This window comes from Sus scrofa, chromosome 7 (genome assembly GCF_054392235.1).
Source record: "Sus scrofa isolate SSC_HxYL_T2T_F1_AM1 chromosome 7, Sscrofa_HxYL_maternal_Yorkshire_Landrace_v2.0, whole genome shotgun sequence".
NCBI lineage: Eukaryota > Metazoa > Chordata > Mammalia > Artiodactyla > Suidae > Sus > Sus scrofa.
In genome coordinates this window covers 76,750,808-76,770,041 of record NC_139389.1, presented here as the reverse complement: position 1 = coordinate 76,770,041, position 19,234 = coordinate 76,750,808, and the positions used below count along the sequence as shown (strand labels likewise).

General features: G+C 38.3%; 1 protein-coding gene across 36 annotated transcripts in view; it reads right to left on the bottom strand.

Moving 5' to 3' along the window:
• HEATR5A (HEAT repeat containing 5A) overlaps nt 1-19,234 on the bottom strand; it is a 115,762-nt gene that overhangs the window by 70,256 nt on the left and 26,272 nt on the right. For 21 of the 36 annotated variants that reach the window (XR_014810656.1, XR_014810657.1, XR_014810655.1 and 18 more), the window contains 5 exons: nt 12,924-13,084; nt 9,433-9,688; nt 8,405-8,560; nt 6,174-6,424; nt 3,597-3,708 (listed from right to left, as the gene is read on the bottom strand). Coding sequence is in view for 25 of the 36 variants with exons in the window: in XM_084968960.1 (XP_084825086.1) it covers nt 3,597-3,708; nt 6,174-6,424; nt 8,405-8,560; nt 9,433-9,688; nt 12,924-13,084 (936 nt within the window). In the remaining 11 variants the exon portion in view is untranslated. Of the gene's footprint in view, nt 1-3,596; nt 3,709-6,173; nt 6,425-8,404; nt 8,561-9,432; nt 9,689-12,923; nt 13,085-19,234 lie in introns of those variants that run through there. The other 15 variants (XM_084968973.1, XM_084968975.1, XM_084968977.1 and 12 more) reach the window with 5 other exon arrangements.

Below are 19,234 nucleotides of genomic sequence, written 5' to 3'. Positions count from 1 at the left end.
TAGCCTGGGAACCTCCATATGCCACAGATGAGGCCCTAAAAAGCAAAAAGAAAAAAAAGTAATATACAATGAGTTTTTTATAGTTGTCCCTTGGTATCATGGGGGATTGATTCTAGGACTCCTGCAGATATCAAAACCCAAGGATGCTTTGGTCCCTTATATCAAGTGGCATAGTATACTTTGTCTGCCGTACCTGTTGATTCTCAAGCCATGGATATAGAGAGCCAACTGTTTGTATTTCACAGAACATAGCATTATCAGTTAAGAAAAAAGAACTAAGATGTATCAAAACAGCTTTTTTCCCCAAGTAACTTTCTGTAAAATCCTCAGGTTTTCTTAAAATTCTCCTGTGAGTACTCCCTACTTCATATATCCCCATTTTGTGCTGACTGCATGCTTTATCTTGAGCAGCATGGAAGCACCGCACAAAACTATACTGGGCTCTGAAAGGAGACCTCCTAGGTTAACATCTTGGCTCCATCCACTTAGTAGCCATGTGAACTGGGAAACACTATTTAACCTTTTTGTGCCTCTATTTCCTCATTTATAAATGGGGGAAAATAGTATTTACCTCCCTGGACAGTTTCTGAGGCTTATATGAGTTTATATATAATGCTCCCTCCTTGAAAAGCACTTACCTATCTGACATTATACAATTACCATTCAAAAATCACTTTATTTGCATACAAAAAGGTGAGCATACTGGCAAAATAAAAGGGCAACCGCAAGCCAATTTTTTTAATGCATGCACTTACGTACATTAAAAAAAAAAAAAATAACTTCTTCATTTTTCTCATGCCTTGCTTTATAGGAAGAGGCTCTAGGTTAATCCCTACAGCAAAATAGGCCTAATTCAACTCTCCTTGCTCACTACTGTTTTTGATCAAGTAGTACTAAAAACACCCTAGAACTGGAATAAAATAAGGAAATTGGAGTAAGGCAATGCATGCACACATGTGTGCACACACAGGCACTTACATACAATAGGCTGTGGTAACAGAGAAAAATCTGAATGCAAAATTTAGTCAGACACAAAAAACTAAGTATGGAGTCACTGGGAATACCCATAGCTGACAAGATGTTCACAAACACTTGCCATTGTACCCTTAATATATCTTACTAACTCCACAGGAAACAGTATAGCATTTCTTTCCTAGAGAGGTATCAATATAACTTATTTCAGAAACATATATAAACTAAGTTAATAAAAATGAGTTTGCAGTAATTACGAAGTTAGGGCATAAACAAGAGTTTGTTCACACCAGGCATATACTGGATCTAACAAAACCCAGACATACTTTATGAGCAACCCACAGACAGGTAAGACATACAGACATCTACAAGTGACTCAAAGGTGGTTGTGTCTGGCATCAAATAAACTAGGAAGTGGAGCAGAAAAGGTTTAAAAATGTTGGAGCTCACATTTCAGGAATGAACTTAATCTGTTCTCATAGAGTTTACATTAGTTCTGAATGATGAATATAGTAAAATGATGAAAATTGTAAATGGCTGAAGGAAATATTGAAAATGAAAAAGAGGTGTTCAGATTGCCAAGCAAAAATTAATAAAGCAAATTTAAATTCAATTTCCCACAAAATATAATTGGAGCTACCTGGAGAAATGACTGGTTGCAAGCCTAGGGCAGAGAGATATGATGTAAAAGCTGGGACATCTTGTCGTGCCAAAAATGAAGACGTTATTAAAGACTAGGTTCATATTAGAAAGACAGAAAAATCAACTAGAAAGGGGTCTCAGTGAGTAAAGATGAGACAGTTTGAGAAGCAAAGAAATAATGACCGCAATGGACTGAAACATATAAATATATAAAAATCTCTGAGTTTAAAACGATATTTAAAAGCAAAGTCTCACTGATTCCCTTTAAAAGTTACCAGGATACTAATAACACATTCTAAAAACTGATAATAGAGAATAACGCATTTTTAAAAAGCTCAAGAAAACATAGTAATTAAATAAACACTGATTTTTTTATCCTCTTTGGAATGCTAAATATGAATATGCATTAAAATATGATGTGCTCCTCTCTTTGATAAAGGAGAAAGGATCTCTTGTCTTCTTCCAATGGAATTATCCTCCTCTGAAAGCTTTCGTTCATTAAAATATTGCAGTTATTTAGTAGTTTATTTTTCCCTGTAATTAACCATGAATATCAATATCACAGGCATGAAATACCTAGCCAGAAGCAAATAAAAGCTTGACTACATTATCCCCATTGCACTGCGAACTCATGACTTATGCCAGAGGACAACAAACACTTTCTATAAAGATCTAGACAGTAAATACCTTTAGCTTTGAAGGTGATACTGTCTCCATTGCAATTACTCAATTCTGCCACTGCTGTGCCTAAAGGCTACAGACTATATGTAAACAAATAAATGACTGTGGTTGTGCTCTAGTAAGAAGTATTTCTGCACATTAAAAACTGACTTTCATATAATCTTCATGTATCACAATTTTTTTAAAAAACCATTAAAAACATAAAAACCATTTTTAGTTCACAGGCTCTATAAAACAGGCAGCAAGCCAGATTTGGCTCATAGGCTGAACCCTGATCTAGTTTGATATATCTTTTTAATTATCTAAAAACATTTCTTAAAGTGACCCTTTATTTATGATTACTTATTTTAATTAAGCTCCTTTGAGATCAGATTACTTCAGAGGTGCAAAATGATTTACGGTCAAATCCATCTATGTATCTTAGCAATAAATCATACAACTATAAAAAAAGAGAGCTTAAAAGCATAGCTTTAGGAGTTCCGATTGTGGCTCAGCGGTAATGAATCTAACTGGTATCCATGAGGATGCGGGTTTGATTCCTGGCCTCTCTCAGTAGGTTAAGGATCTGGCATTGCTGTGAAGTGAGGTGTAGGTTGCAGACACAGTTCAGATCTGGTATTGCTGGTGGCTGTGGTGTAGGCCAGCAGCTGCAGCTCTGACTCGATCCCTAGTCTAGGAACTTCCATGTGCTGCAAGTGCAGCCCTAAAAAGCAAAAAAACCCAAAAAACAGAAAAATGAAAAGAAAAAAGAAAAAAGTATAGCTTTAATAAAGTAATAAAGTTGTGTTTTAAAGTTACAGGATGTAAATATAACAGTCACGATCATAAAATAATTTATTTTTAATAAATATAATTTAAATGTGCCCTATCCCCTTCAATGTAACTACCTTATTAGTGTCATCAATTCTCAGAACAATTAAAGAACTGGATTCATGGGCTATCATATGTTCTCTTGCCTTATATTGTGGAAATTTTTTTTTTCTGAAGATAGATGTGAACGATTTTTGGAGAAGCCAGAGTCATTACGAGTGAAGTCTCAGACGTGATCAAGTTGGCTTATCCCACTTAGGGATAAGCTGGTCTTGAAGAGAATTTCAAATAAGGAGAATTGAAAATGTTTTGAGGAATGAAGTAAATAAGTACATGTCTTTCTAAGGTGACTGCTAGGAGAAAAATGTTTATGTGGATACTTAAATTCTGGTATATATTAAGTTGGTCTTATCAAATCATACACTAGAATATTTATATTCATAAAACCCATACTAGTTTGTAGTTATGTAAACTCTCCATAAGACTATTACCTAACGTCATCAGTGCAGCAATCAACAACCATCCAGCTTGTGTGCGCTGAGCTGAAAGGCGACTGTTCTGAGCAGCAGAACACAGCAAATCCTCTGCTAATGTCATAATAATCTATTTACGTATAGAAGAACAGGTAAAAAAAAGTATATCAGTTTACAGGTTACTAGACAAATAACAGCAGCTAATAATAATCTTTTGAAAAAAATCTCCATCCATGTAGACTGTATCATAAGACAATGTCATAGAGGAAACTAAAAAATGTAAAGTTTTCGAGGATAAATACTGGTATATTAAGTTGTACAAAGAACCTGTATAATTCTTTGTAGAGCATATGTGACAATACTATACAACTACTCAAATTTAGGTGTATAAAATTTAAATTGAGTTTTAAGCAACCGTCTTCTTAGATATACAATTACCAGAGAAAGTTTCATTTCTGGAATCTCCCCCTTTAAACTTCTGCACACTACTTTGATATCCGAGAGGCTGATAATAACCTTTCCACAGGCAGTATACCATAGAACCATAGTTAAAAGCAGTCAAGAGTTTCACAATAAAGGAGTTTCACAGTAGACTGGGATTAATTAAAACATTCTATTTTAAAATTCTATGAAATAAGTGTCCTAAAACAAGAGAGGAAAAACAAGACATTTCACATTTATGGATAATGCATGCTTAGAGAGTACAAAGGCCAGAGGCATCTAACATGTCTGAAAAAACATCTCTATAACCAGTCACTTCTAGAAAAGCAGCAAATATATTATGATTTGGCACATCTTTTCTAAAGAGAAAGGCTAGCATATTTTTAAACAACACTAAGGACTACTTACAGCCTCTAGTCAATGGGTGGCATTCAAAAAGAGTGGGGACAAAACAAACCAATCCTGTCTAAATTAATAAGATCTGAGCACATTAAATTAGATTAAATTAAATACATGCAATGACAACTCTTTGCTTGGCAAGATGTGATGGGTTAGTTTAGAATATAACTAAAATAACAAATTCAAACTGAATAATATCACCTCTTGAAGCCATCAGTCCCCTTATTCCAATGGCAATGGCAATACTCAAAATACTTTAAGAAATTTTGAAGTAATGGTGTATTTTTTTGCAAAGTCTAAATTGCAGAGGATATACTGTAATACCTACTACTGATGATGCAGAGTGAAAATAAAAAAGGAAAGGAACAATGGTAATTTGTTTTTTAAAAAATTATTGTATGTACATGATTATGAGGGGTATCACTGTAAAACAATATTCTCTGACAATTTACAATTCCTATTCAAAAAGAAACAAAACTCCCACACCATGCTTTGCCTATTTTTGCATTTTATACTTCATTAGAAAAAACACAGAACTTCTTCAGTTCTCTTCAAAACTCTTTGTACACTGAATCTACATTATTTATTTACTAAGTTCTGTATCATTTATCTCCTTGAAAGTGCTACATTCAAAAGCCGTATTTTTCAGAATCAATGCAATTTATTATCATTATGATGAACTCATGGTGTTTTATGTATTTATTCTGATTCAATCCACTACTGTCATTTTTTTTTTTTGGGGGGGGGATGCACACATTATCCTACCTTTGATCAGAGGGAAAGCCTAAAGTTATCTCCTATATCCTTTTAAAATGAACACTCTGATAATTTCCTTGTTGTCTGGCATGACAAGATATTCCAGGCTTATACTTTACTGCCCCAGATCTAAAACTAGCATTTCTTCCAAGGACTGCTGATCCCTTTTGGCTGGAAATGATATTTAGAGCCAAAATGTGGGCATGAGTTTTCCTTGCATGTCTGGACAAAGTGAAATAAAATTACAAGTTCATACTGATAGTTTCTACTTAAATTTAATAATATAGGGTTTTTACTCTTTTTTTTTTTTTTCTCTTTTGGCTGCCCTGCAGCACACGGAGTTCCCAAGCCAGGGTTCGGATCCAAGCCTCAGTGGAACCCATGCCAGATCCTTTAACCCAATGTGCTGGGCCAGGGATCAAACCTACATCCTGGCACTACAGACACTGCTGATCCTGCTGTACCACAGTGAGAACTCCTTTCTCCATTTTCTTGATTCTACAGTTGTAGCTCTTGTTTATAGGGAAAATTTTGGTTCTTAAGAACATTAATTTATCTATTTCACCTTACTAGGTATATATAACTAAGTCCAAAATAATATTACCAAGAATATCACTAACTATAAAATTTCTTAATGAAATTTAAAGATTTCCTTTGAAGCTCTAGTTGTCCTTTACAATGCAATCTTAAAATGCACTTTTATGGCAGAGCTGAATAAATGGAGAAAAAAAGCCTTCAAGAACAAAAATCTATTACTAACTGGAGGTATTTCTAACAAAGAGCACAGAAAGCAACTGTTTAAGTGTGGATATGACATTTTTAACCATCTCTTCATTTTTCACAATAATTATGTGATGATATTTAACACTTAAGTAGTAGTATAGCTGATAGGTCAGAAATTTGTTCTGCCTAGTTCTCACTGGGTACTACATAGGAAGATAGGTGTTTTTGGGAAAAACTTGAACTGTCACTCTCATATGTAAAGAATGAAATCATTACCTTGCCCTTTCCATGAGGAATTCCCAAAGGACAATGTTTCACTGCTCCCAGCAGAGCTGCCACAGCAAAACTAAAACCAGTAACTGCTTCAGGTGAAGACCTAAGAATAGTAAGCTTTTCAAGGCAACGGTCTAAGAGAGGTGTCAGGTAGGAAGGTAGTGCCACAGCAATGCAGTGGAGACACCATGCGGCTGCTAGTCGAACAGAAACGCTAGGATGAAGAGTAACTGAAACGACACTGTCAAGGATCCCTGGAAGGACAGAATAAACAAACAATGACTCAGCTACTCAAATAAAACTCAGCCATCAAATAGTTGAAAAAGTAAGTAGCTACATGGATATGAAATATATCACCTTTATCAATAGCCAAATCAAGATAAAAAAATTAAGTGACACATAATTATAATCTTTTGTACCCAAGAATTATTTCTATTAATATAGCTCATGTAGGAGTTCCTGTCCTGGATCAGCAGTTAACAAACCCAACCAGCATCCAAGAGGACGTGGGTTCGATTCCTGGGCATGCTCAGTGGGTTAAGGATCTGGCCTTGCTGTGAGCTGTGGTGTAGGTCACAGACATGGCTCAGATTCTGCATTGCTGTGGCTCTGGCATAGGGTGGCGGCTACAGCTCCAACTGTACCCCTAGCCTGGGAACCTCCATATGCTGTGGGTGTGGCCCTAAAAAAACAAATACATATATCTATATATCTATATCTATATGTATCATGTAAACTGCCTTAAGTCAGTACACAAAGGAAAAATTTTATTTTCTAAGTCATGTTCTGCTTACTTTATCTTGAAATCATTAATTTGAAATTAAAAATTATTCATAAATAACAAAAACATCAGGAGAAGAAACATCACATCTTACTCCATCCTCTTCTTCTAAATCCTTTCTGGCGCATTTATTTACTATTAGTTACCCTCTCTATCTACCATATTGCTCTTATTTGAAAACCAAATGTTGAACAAAATCAAGGCTTCACTGGGTATCCAGTGGGCTACTAAACCACTCTGAAGACAGTGGAGTGCCACTACCAGTAAGAAAAAAGTCTACATTTGCTATAATTCAGTATATACTTTCATCAAAATATGTAAGAGTTCATATCCACTGCTACTTAAATAACATGTCCTCGGTTAAATACCTTACAAACCAAATCTAATGTAAGCTTCAGTCAGCATGAATAGTCTATCACAGTCAAAGGACAAAAGCCACTAAAAATGATTTTTAAAAGGAATTAAATAAGCCTGTCATAAAAGGCCACATGCTGTATGATTCCATTTATATTAAATCTCACCCAAAACAGGCAAATCCACAGGGACAGAAAACAGATTAATGATTATCAGGGCTTGGAAGAGGGCAAATGGGAAATGACTGCGAAGGGGTGTAGGACATCTTTGTGGGGTGATGAAAACATTCCAGAATTAGATAGTGGTGGTGTTTGCACAACTCTGAATATATCAAAACCCCTGAATGGTTTACTTTAAAAGGGTGAACTTTATGGTATATGAATTATCTCTCCAAATGATTAAATATCTTTCAAAGCAAGAAGAGACTGCCTGAAAAGACCTTAGAGGAAGTAAATTATGTGTACCATACAGAAACTAATACTTTCACTGCAAATGAGAGACAAGAGTTTGGCTTTTTGTCTGTTTTTCCACTTTTTTTTTTTTTTTTTTTTTGTCTTTTGTCTTTTTTATTGTTGTTGTTGTTGTTGCTATTTCTTGGGCCGCTCCCACGGCATATGGAGGTTCCCAGGCTAGGGGTTGAATCGGAGCTGTAGCCACCGGCCTACGCCAGAGCCACAGCAACGCGGGATCCGAGCCTCGTCTGCAACCTACACCACAGCTCACGGCAACGCCGGATCGTTAACCCACTGAGCAAGGGCAGGGACCGAACCCGCAACCTCATGGTTCCTAGTCGGATTCGTTAACCACTGCACCACGACGGGAACTCCTGTTTTTCCACCTTATCTTAAAATCCCCAAAAAGGAGGTGATGGGCAGAGAGAGACTTAGAGCACAAACTTTAGTTACAAAAGCAAAAACATCAAATATATATCATATTTTAAATAATCATGATTATATATATTTTATAAAACACCTCTAATACATCCTTAGTGGAATCTATAATAACTGAGCTATATAACGGAGCTTTCCTTCCTTGGAGAAAAGTTGTCTAAAGTAAAAGTAAAAACAAATTATTCACACTAGCCACAAACAACAGATACCTGCACTTGAATCCTGTAACAAAGGTGCAGCTGTGGTGCCGAGACTGTATATGAGATTTCCAAGTTCTTGTAAAGCACATACCAGCATATGCTGGCTGGCTGCTATGTCTGTGGAGCCAAGCCGGGTTTCCAAATTACTGTCACTCATTACAGCATCTGATAGAAGTATAAAAATTAACAAGGTATCATTGTCTTAATAAAATATAAGGGATAGGTATTAACAGAAATGTATAAAGGTAAAAATTAATACTTCCAAGTGATATACATGAAACCTTTGAGGCAGTAACCAAAATACTAAAATGGGGACTTGCTAGGAGTTCCCTTTGTGGCTCAGCAGTTAACAAACCCAACTAGGATTAAGGAGGATGAAGATCTGATCCCTGGCCTTGCTCAGTGGGTTAAGGATCCAGCATTGCCGTGTGCTATGGTGTAGGTTGCAGAAGCAGCTTCATTCCCACATCGCTGTGGCTGTGGCATAGGCTGGCAACTACGGTTCCAATTCTTAGCCTGGGAACTTCCATATGCCATGGGAGTAGCCCTAAAAAGAGAAAAAAAATAGAAAAATTAAAAAAAAAAAAAAAAAAAAAGGCACTTGCATCCATAGAGAATTCAACCAATTTAGTTCAAGCAACCTGATCCTAGATCTCTTACTATACTTTTAGCAAGCAGCATTGAAAGGGAGAACTCATGGAAATTCCAATTTTATCTATACTCAAACAAGGTGGACTTAGAACAAGAACTGAGATGAACTAATTGTTCCAAAGATAATTTATTTTAACTTCTGTAGGAAGATTATGAATTCTGAGGAACTATTAGCCACCAGCCTTTAAGATCTGTACCAATATTTAATGGTTATTACCAAGTTACATAATTTATGTCTCATCTGTATATAGACTGCTTTTCTCTGAAACAATGGACCTGCATTATAAGAGTGTTTTTTGTATTAATATAGTAATATACCAGTCCGGCTTTTCCAAGGGGACAATTTTTTAGCACTGTTAAAACAAACTGTCTTAGTAAATCCATACCCACAACTTTCTTTAACTTCCAGATAGCCTGGCATATATCTTTGGCAGCGGCAATTTGAGCCTTTTCTCCAAGAAGGCCTCCTACAGTAGCTCGAAGGATAAATGAAACACAACGGCGACTGCAGACAGCGTCAATCTGAGTTTGGGTGGCCTTAGGGTGTGACTGGGATACCAGGCTTAAGATATGAGAAAGAAAGGCAGCAAAATTTTTTTCTAGCCATGCTCCTCCAAGTGTTGAAACAAATACCACGTAAGCCTAAAAGAGAAAGGAGTTTTATCTTCAAAATGAAACAATTTTAATTCTATATTAATGTTTTCTTATTGACAAAATACGTGCAGAATTTATTAATATTTCTTTTTATTCTTCCCTCATTCATATTGCAACTTAGCTATATAAATATAGTACTTTTTTTTTTTTTTTGGTCTTTCTCTCTTTTTAGGGCCACACCTGTGGCATATGGAGGTTCCCACGCTAGGGGCACAATCAGAGCTGTAGCCACCAACCTACGCCAGGGCCATAGCAACGTGGGATCTGAGCCACGTCTGTGACCTATACCAGAGCTCACAGCAACGCTGGATCCTTAATACATTGAGCGTGGCCAAGGATGGAACCTGCGTCCTCATGGATGACAGTCAGGTTCGTTAACCTCTGAGCCATGATGGGAACTCCCTATAGTACCCTTTTTTGTTCGTCAAGACAAAATGAAGTACACAGTCTTTCAAATGAGATTTCATTTATGATGTGTATTTTATTTTGGTCAGACAGCAAAGTTTCAGGATAGTCAGCATAGCTAGATAATATGTAAAATGTACCTATGACTTATCTGAACAAAGCATTCAATCTCTTTAACATTCTGAACAAGAAAACCCATATCAAACATACAAACACAATGTAAAAATTAACTATGTTCTAATACGTAACTCTAAGGGAAATTCAATTCTAGAAAATTGGAAAACAAGATTAATAGTGACCAATCATTGCTCTTTATTTTCATGAATGTTAATGTCCAGGGATGGGGATGGTATTCTCTTTCTCTCTCTTTTTTTTTTTTTGTCTTTTTTGTCTTTTGTTGTTGTTGCTATTTCTTGGGCCGCTCCCGCAGCATATGGAGGTTCCCAGGCCAGGGGTTGAATCGGAGCTGTAGCCACCGGCCTACGCCAGAGCCACAGCAACGCGGGATCCGAGCCGCGTCTGCAACCTACACCACAGCTCACGGCAACGCCGGATCGTTAACCCACTGAGCAAGGGCAGGGACCGAACCCGCAACCTCATGGTTCCTAGTCGGATTCATTAACCACTGCGCCTTAAGGTTTGCCTTATTCCAGAGATACAAAGACAGTAGTTTTCTCATGTACATTTTTTTTTTTTTTTTTTTTTTTGGTCTTTTTACCTTTTCTAGGGCCGCTCCTGTGGCACATGGAGATTCCCAGGCTAGGGGTCTAATCAGAGCTATGGCTGCCAGCCTCCTCCAGAGCCACAGCAATGCCAGATCCAAGCTGCATCGGCGACCTACACCACAGCTGACGGCAACGCCAGATCCTTAACCCACAGAGCGAGGCCAGGGATCGAACCCGAAACCTCATGGTTCCTAGTCAGATTCGTTAACCACTGAGCCACTACAAGAACTCCCCTCATGTAATATTTTTCAAAAACACAGAGTTTAGGACCTTTACGTCCAGTGGGTTAAGGATCCAACATTGTCTCTGCAGCAGTGTGGGTCTGATCCCTGGCCTGGCCCAGTGGTTTGGGGATCCTGTATTGCTTCAGTTTTGGTGTAGGATACAGCTATGGCTTAGATTGGATCCCCAGCCTGGGAGCTCCCATATACTGTGGATGGGGCCAAAAACAAAAACAAACACATAATTTATGGGATTCCCTTATGGAGCAGTGGGTTAAGAAAGCAGTGGTCACTGCAACAGCTTAGGTCACTGTTATGGTGCTGGTTTGACTCCTGGCCCAGGAACTTCCACATGCCACGAGGCAAAAAAACAAAAACAAAAACAAAAACAAAAAACACAACCCCCCCCAAACCCCACATAGTTTATAACTATGCTAAGACACTTTACATTCGTATTAAGTCTAATATCATACAGTATAAAACAATGAGTATATATGAGAATTTAAAAATACATGTTTGGGGAGTTCCCATTGCGGCTCAGTGGTTAACGAATCCGACTAGGAACCATGAGGTTGCAGGTTCAATCCCTGGCCTTGCTCAGTGGGTTAAGGATCCGGTGTTGCCGAGAGCTGTGGTGTAGGTTGCAGACTCGGCTCAGATCCCTTGTTCTGTGGCTCTAGCATAGGCCAGTGGCTACAGCTCCGATTTGACCCCTAGCCTGGGGACCTCCATATGCCACGGGAACGGCCCTAGAAATGGCAAAAAGACAATAAATAAATAAATAAATAAAAATACATGTTTGGGTGTTCTCTTGTGGTACAGCAGGTTAAGGCATTGTGGGGAGCCAGATGGTCTGCTTTGAGGGCAGTAAGAGAAGGTAGGATAAAATCTTTGGAAAAAAAAATAGGTTTGCTTTGATCTATGATGGAGTTTAGAAAACAAGATAAATCAAGGAAAGAATACAAAGATCGCTATCAAAGACCCTTTTCCCAGGGTTTACCTTTTTTTTTTTTTTTTGCTGCACCAGTGGCATGCTGAAGTTCCCAGGCCAGGGATCAAACCTTAACCACAGCAGTGACAACATCAGATTCTTAACCTGCTGAGTCACCAGGGAACTCCTAGGATTTAACTTTTTAAATTATGTTGAGAATCAAGAATTTGAGCATTTAAATAAATTACATGCTATAATCTTTATTTAGGAGTAGAAACCATATAAAATGGACATATAATATTGCCTGTGCAAATAACATGTACCCAATAGCTTAAATCTCAACTGTATAAGCACACATAAACACAATGGAAAACATGTTAAACCACAAGACACATGGAAGCCCAAGGCTTAGAAACAAGCAACAAAAATGTTTGCATTTCAAAAGAAATAAATGAAAATCTCCATGTTCCCGTCATGGCTGAGCGCAAACGAATGTGACTAATATCCATGAGGATGCAGGTTTGATCCCTGGCCTCTCTCAGTGGGTTAAGGATCCAGCATTGCCAGGAGCTGTGGTATAGGCCTCAGACTCGCCTCGGATCCCATGTTGCTGTGGTTGTGGTGTAGGCTACAGCTCTGATTTGACCCCTAGCCCGGGAACCTCCATATGCCTTGGGTGTGGCCCTAAAAAAATAAAGTCTCCCATTTTTATGAGCTGAAAACACACTGTGGGTAACAGACAATATAACTGACTTTGTTTAAACAAATTTTTCTTCCTTGTAATCTAGTTTAACAGTGTTTTGGCCTCACCAGTTCTATTTATAAATATGAAAGCACAAGTGATGACCTTGCACAGTATCACTTCTGCCTGGAGTTAGATACTAACACGTTCATTATAGGCCAGTGAGAATTACATTTAGATACTGATTTGTGATTCTAACCTGAGTAACTCCAACTCGAACATCCCTACTGACTGAACTGGTTCCTTTCAGCATATCTCCACTGGCTCGAAGAAATCCTGAACTCCCACGGAGAAACCCTGTTCCTAGTAAATCCAGAACTTCCTCCAGAGATACTCTGCGAATGCTCTGACGTGAGGCTGCTATAACAAAGAACAAAACAACACATGATTCGTATTTTACACACTGAATGGTAATGCATGATCTTGATTTGCATGGTCTTGACCAGCACGTTAAAAGAAACGGAAATAAACCAAAAATTTAAACAAGGCAAAATTTACAGGACATTGCACACATTTACACACACAGTCACACAAGGGTTCAGAGGACTTCTTAAAGTCTATGCCACTTTGAGATTATGCCCTACTGCTCTTCTGCCCACCAAGAAGTTAAAAGGCTAACAGTCTTCCGAAAAAGGGAAAACACAAACTGCCCTAGTTCTGCAAATTTTCTTGTGATACTAAAAAGACCAAAATCATGATTTTCTTCCTTTTTTTTTTTGTCTTTTTAGGGACAAACTCGAGGGACATGGAGGTTCCCAGGCTAGGGGTCAAATTGGAGCTGCAGGTGCTGGCCTACGTCACAGACACAGCCACGCAGGATCTGAGCCACGTCTGTGACCTACACCACAGCTCACGGCAACACCAGATCCTTAACCCACTGAGAAAGGCCAGGGATCGAACCTGCTTCCTCACAGATACCAGTCAGATTCATCCTCTGAGTCAGGATGGGAACTCCCAATTTTATTTTTCTAAATGGTCTGTAACTTTTAATGAGACTTATATAAAGAAACCACCATGTCCTGTCTTTTAATAACTCTCAACAACAACTTTTGCTTATATCCTCAGTCCCTGAAGAAATCAAGTCTAAATATTACTAAAACTGCTCAGTCGGCCCATAGGCTGCAAAAATTAAGAGTCTAGTTAGAATGTTTTAAATCTGTCTTCAGTTTGACACAGCTTAGTTTCTTCCTGTCACTAGGGAATAAAGTCTCCTTTTTTTAAAAAAAGAGTCCATTTTCTTCCTTTCATTCTTCTCAAAAAGTGATGGTTATAACCTCTCACCCCTATTACAGACCTGAATCTTACATAGCAGAGAAATAAAATTCTGTTAAGTTATGAACAAAAAATCTACTCCTCAGTGTAAAGAGGAGATAACCTCCTGAAACAGATAAAAATCTATATTGGCACTTGGGAGAGAAACATTAGTGGATAATACAAAGTCCATGTCCTTGCGGATCATAAATTCTAGGAAGAAAAGACAATTACAAACCTAACAAATGACTAAGTATACAGTAAGCTAGACAGTGATAAAAGTCACGAAAAAATACAGCAGGTACCTTCTTTATGCCTAGTGAGTTCAACCAGAGCAATATGGACAGAACTGTGGAACACTCTAGTGGGAGACAGGCCATGCATGTGTGGGGAGAGAGCAGAGGACACAGGATTTTGTAGATCATTATAACAAAGGGATGAGTAAAGTAAGGTGCCAGCGGAGAATCTCGAGGAGAGAAGTGATATAGCTGTCACTATGCTTCTGTGCAAAGAGAAGACTACAGAGGAGGCAAACGTGGAAGGAAGGAAAACCATTAGGAGCAATTTAGTAATTCAAGCAAGAGATGATGGTGGCTCAGATCAAGGGAGTTACAATAAAGTCGAGTCTGGATACACATACACACACACACACACTTTAAGTTTTTTTTTTTTTCATTTTGTTTTGCGGGCTTTTTTTTTTTTTTGCTTTTCAGGGCCGTACCCATGGCACATGTAAGTTCTCAGGCTAGGGTTTGAATCAGAGCTATAGCTGCCAGCCTACACCACAGCCTACGCCAGAGCAATGCGGGATCTGAACCTATACCACAGTTCATGGCCATGCCATATCCTTAACCCACTGAGCAAGGCCAGGGATCAAACCTGAATCCTCACGGATCCTACAGGAGTTCCCATCGTGGCTCAGTGGTTAACGAATCCAATTAGGAACCATGAGGTTGCGGGTTCGATCACTGTCCTTGCTCAGTGGGTTAATGATCCAGCATTGCTGTGAGCTGTGGTGTAGGTTGCAGATGCAGCTCAGATCCCGAGTTGCTATGACTCTGGCATAAGCCGGTGGCTACAGCTCTGATTCAAGCCCTAGACTGGGAACTCCATATGCCGCGAGAGCAGCCCAATAAATGACAAAAAAAAAAAAAAAAAGATTTTTCTCTTCCTAATTTACTTATTACATACTCATAGATTTTTTTAATAGGTTATAATTCATTTCTATCATTATTAATTTTGCTTCTACTACTGTCCTGGCTTTGACCAGTGCGAATGTCTTCAGAAAGCTGGCCAGAGAAAGCACCTTACTTTTTGGCACAACAAGATGTTCTAGGCTCATTCTCAGACTTTCCCTGCCCCAATCCCAGGAGCCACTTCTCCAAGGATTCCTGATACTAGATAAGCTTTTTTTTTTTTTTTTTTTTTGTCTTTTGTCTTTTTAAGACCGCACCTACAGCATAGGGAGGTTCCCAGGCTAGGAGTTGAATCGGAGCTACAACTGCCAGCCTACGCCAGAGCCACAGCCAACACCAGATCCGAGCCGTGTCTGTGACCTACACCACAGTTCACGGCAACACCAGATCCTTAACACTCTGAATGAGGCCAGGGATCAAACCCACAACCTCATGGTTCCTAGTCAGATTCATTTCTACTGTGCCACCACGGGAACTCCTCTAGATATGTTTTAAGACTATTAAGTAGAATAGATAGCTATCCAGTGGGAGAGAGAAGATTCACAGGCGACTTTACAAATTACAGCGTGAACACATGTAGGGACAAAGCCTCATTAACTTAGATGAGCAAGACTGTAAGGAGGGCAGGTATGTGTATGTATGGGGGATGGAAGGTCAAGCATTCACTAAGGACAAGTTAATTTGGTACATCAAATAGACATCCAAATAGAGACATCGAAAGGGCAGCTAGACATGAAAACCCAGTGTCCATGAGAGAAGTGTGGGCTAAAGATATAAATCCAGGAATTCCTAAAATACTATGGTATTTAAGCCATGAGATTAGATAAGATCACCAAGAGAATGAGAATAAATAAAAAGCAGAAGACCAAAGATTACGTCAAGAGCCTTTTTTATGAGGAGACAAGGAATCCTCAAAGACTAAACAGAGGAGGAAGGAAAAGCAAGGAAGTTTGAGGTCCTAAAAGGCAAATGAAAAAAAAGGAGGAGGAGGAAAATCAACTGAGTTAAATGTTGCTGAAAGGTCAAGTAAGACAACTGAGAACAGCCCACGGACTCACCATGACTAAATACTAGGACAAAAGCCTCAAAGGGCAAGGGCTTTTATCTGTTTTGTTCAACAACATATTCTACATGGTCAGAACAGACTGTGGCCCAGTATAAACACTCAATAAATACTTGCTTATTTATCAAATAAATGATGAACATGGAGGTCACTGGGGACCTTAACAAAAATAGTTTTGAGAAGTGACTGGGGGAAATCCTAATTGAAGTCAGTTTGAAAGAAGAGAGGAACTAAACACTGAGTATCAAGAACTCCTCTGAATAAATAACAATAACAAGAAGAAGAGGCACGCCTCTGAGGAACTTCTCTGCAAAGGGGATGGGAGAAACAAAATCATGTTTTTTATAGGGAATAATCCAATAGAGAGGGAAAACTTCCTAGAGGGAGAGAAGAGACTTCCTAGAGCTAAGTCTTGGAGCAGGTGAGAGGATGAGCTCTAATACATATTGAATATATAGCTTTAACAGAAGACAGAGTAATTCATCTTAAAAACAATGGGAAAGTCAGAATATATGGGTACACATGGTGGAAGGTGGACAAATTTAGGAGGGGAGGCTATGGGAGATAGGCCATTAAGTGAGAGTAAGATGGGAGAAGACGAAGGTAAAAAATAGTTAGCAGGAGTTCCCGTTGTAGCTCAGCAGTAAAGAACCGGACTAGTATCCATGAGGACCTGAGTTTGATCCCTAGCCTTGCCTCTAGCTGCGACATAGGTCATAGATGTGTCTCAGACCTGGCGTTGCTGTGGTATAGGCTGGCAGCTACAGCTTCAATTTGACCCATAGCCTAGGAACTTCCATATGCCATGGGTATGGCCCTAAAAGGACTAAATAAAAAATAAAGAAGAAAAAAAGTTAGGAAAGTGCAAGAGTGAATGGATGAGGGAAATACTGTATGACTTGAGGTTCGTGGTCAAGAACTTAAAAAGACTCAAATATCCCTGACAATTTATCTCAATGTTATGAAAATGTTATACTCAATTCCCTGCTTTTTAAATACCTTGGTGTAATACACCATCTATTAGAAGCCTGCTGCTTTTATTAGGAAAATCATTTTACTTCTGTACCTCATAATCTTTGCATATGGTGGTCAGTGTACAAAACTCCACATTTGTTTTCCAAATTACTAAGTACTATGTTACTATTAGTCTCCTAGTTACAAAAAATATTATGACATCTAGATGACTTTTTAGTTGTAACAAAATAACTCAATTATAATACAAGCCTAGAACTTACACATGCAAAATGACAGAATGTCTAACAAAAGATTAGGCCAAAGATGGACTTGCATGGGGCTTTTTTGCAATGCCCACAGCATGTGGAAGTTTCCAGATCAAGTATCTAACCCGTACCACAGCAGCAATTCAGGCCTCTGCAGACAATGCCAGATCTTTAACCCATGGTGCCACAAAAGAACTCCAGGCCAAAGTTTTTTGGTGTGGGTGAAACTGGTTCTTCACTTTGCTTAGTTTGATCACAAAAATGTTGGTATTAGTTTAGTGCTACTATAGGAGGATATACATTTAAGTATTATTCACAACTGCAGGCAGCTCTTTATTTTGCTTCTTTTTACTTGCAAGTGTGTGTTAAGGATGCTAGTGCTAATGATATAGTCACAGAAATAAGCAATTCATATTTTCAAGTGGGTTTGATTAAACACATCTTCTAATTTCAATCTCATACATGGCTTAAGAGTTAACCTCTTAAATGCTCTAAACAACTTTGAATTACAAGATTAGAAGAACCACAATTTTTAAACACATACACACACAATCTTATAAATTTTACTTTGTAGGTCTCAACTGGAGAATGAGTTGACCATATGGTTTGTTAATGTCCCCTAGGTGATTGTGACAGGCTGTACTCTCTGTCCTCTCTCATCTCTGGTCAAGAAACAATGACTTAAAAAAAAACCAGGAGGGAGTTCCCATTGTGGCGCAGTGGTTAACGAATCCGACTAGGAACCATGAGGTTGCGGGTTCGGTCCCTGCCCTTGCTCAGTGGGTCAAGGTTCTGGCGTTGCCGTGAGCTGTGGTGTAGGTTGCAGACGCGGCTCGGATCCCAAGTTGCTGTGGCTCTGGCATAGGCCGGCGGCTACAGCTCCGATTCAACCCCTAGCCTGGGAACCTCCTATGCCGCGGGAGCGGCCCAAGAAATAGCAACAATAACAACAACAACAACAACAAAAAAGACAAAAAAAGACAAAAAAAAAAAAAAAAGCCAGAATCCTCCTTGATATAACAATAAATAGTTTCTAGAGAAATGATTCTCAAACTTTAATGTGCTTACAAATTATGTGGGGATCTTGTTCAAATGAGGATTTAATTTAGTAAGTTGGGTGGGGTGTGAGTTTCTGCATTTCTTATAAGCTCCCAGACGATGTCAGTACCCTTGGTTCTACAGAGTAATTGTATTTTCATTTGCCGGAGATTGTTAGTCTTTGGAGACAGAATAATAAAGCAGTTTTTAATTATTCATCAAGGCTGCATATACACCATAAATTAAAGACAGGCAAAAAACTCTTGTTTTCAAAAATACTCCATCTATACTGCCTAGAAGTATATAAATGGGGAATAAACAGAATCGCAAAGTACATGGTCCATATGTAGTAAATTTCAAGTATCTTTTGTTTGGAATTATTTACATCATTGCTCCCTTATTGAAGATGGCAAACCAGAATATATGTCATCAGATGCATGTTACTTAAAAAAAATTCTCAAGATTTAGACCACATCTCTTATTGGAAAACACTTTGAAATTTACTTCAAAAAAAAAAAAACAACAACAAAAAAAAACCAACTCATAAAGGAAGACAACTGAATAAAGCAGTTAAGAATTTTTTTCCCCTCAAATTTGTACTGATTTTATTTATAGATGAAATCCTAGGACCTACAGAAATATTTATAAAATACAATGGGTTTACATGATATGCTGCCTCTTTTAAAAACTAATAATGGGTAGCAGTAAATGCTACGTTTGTTTAAATCAACTGGGAAAAAAA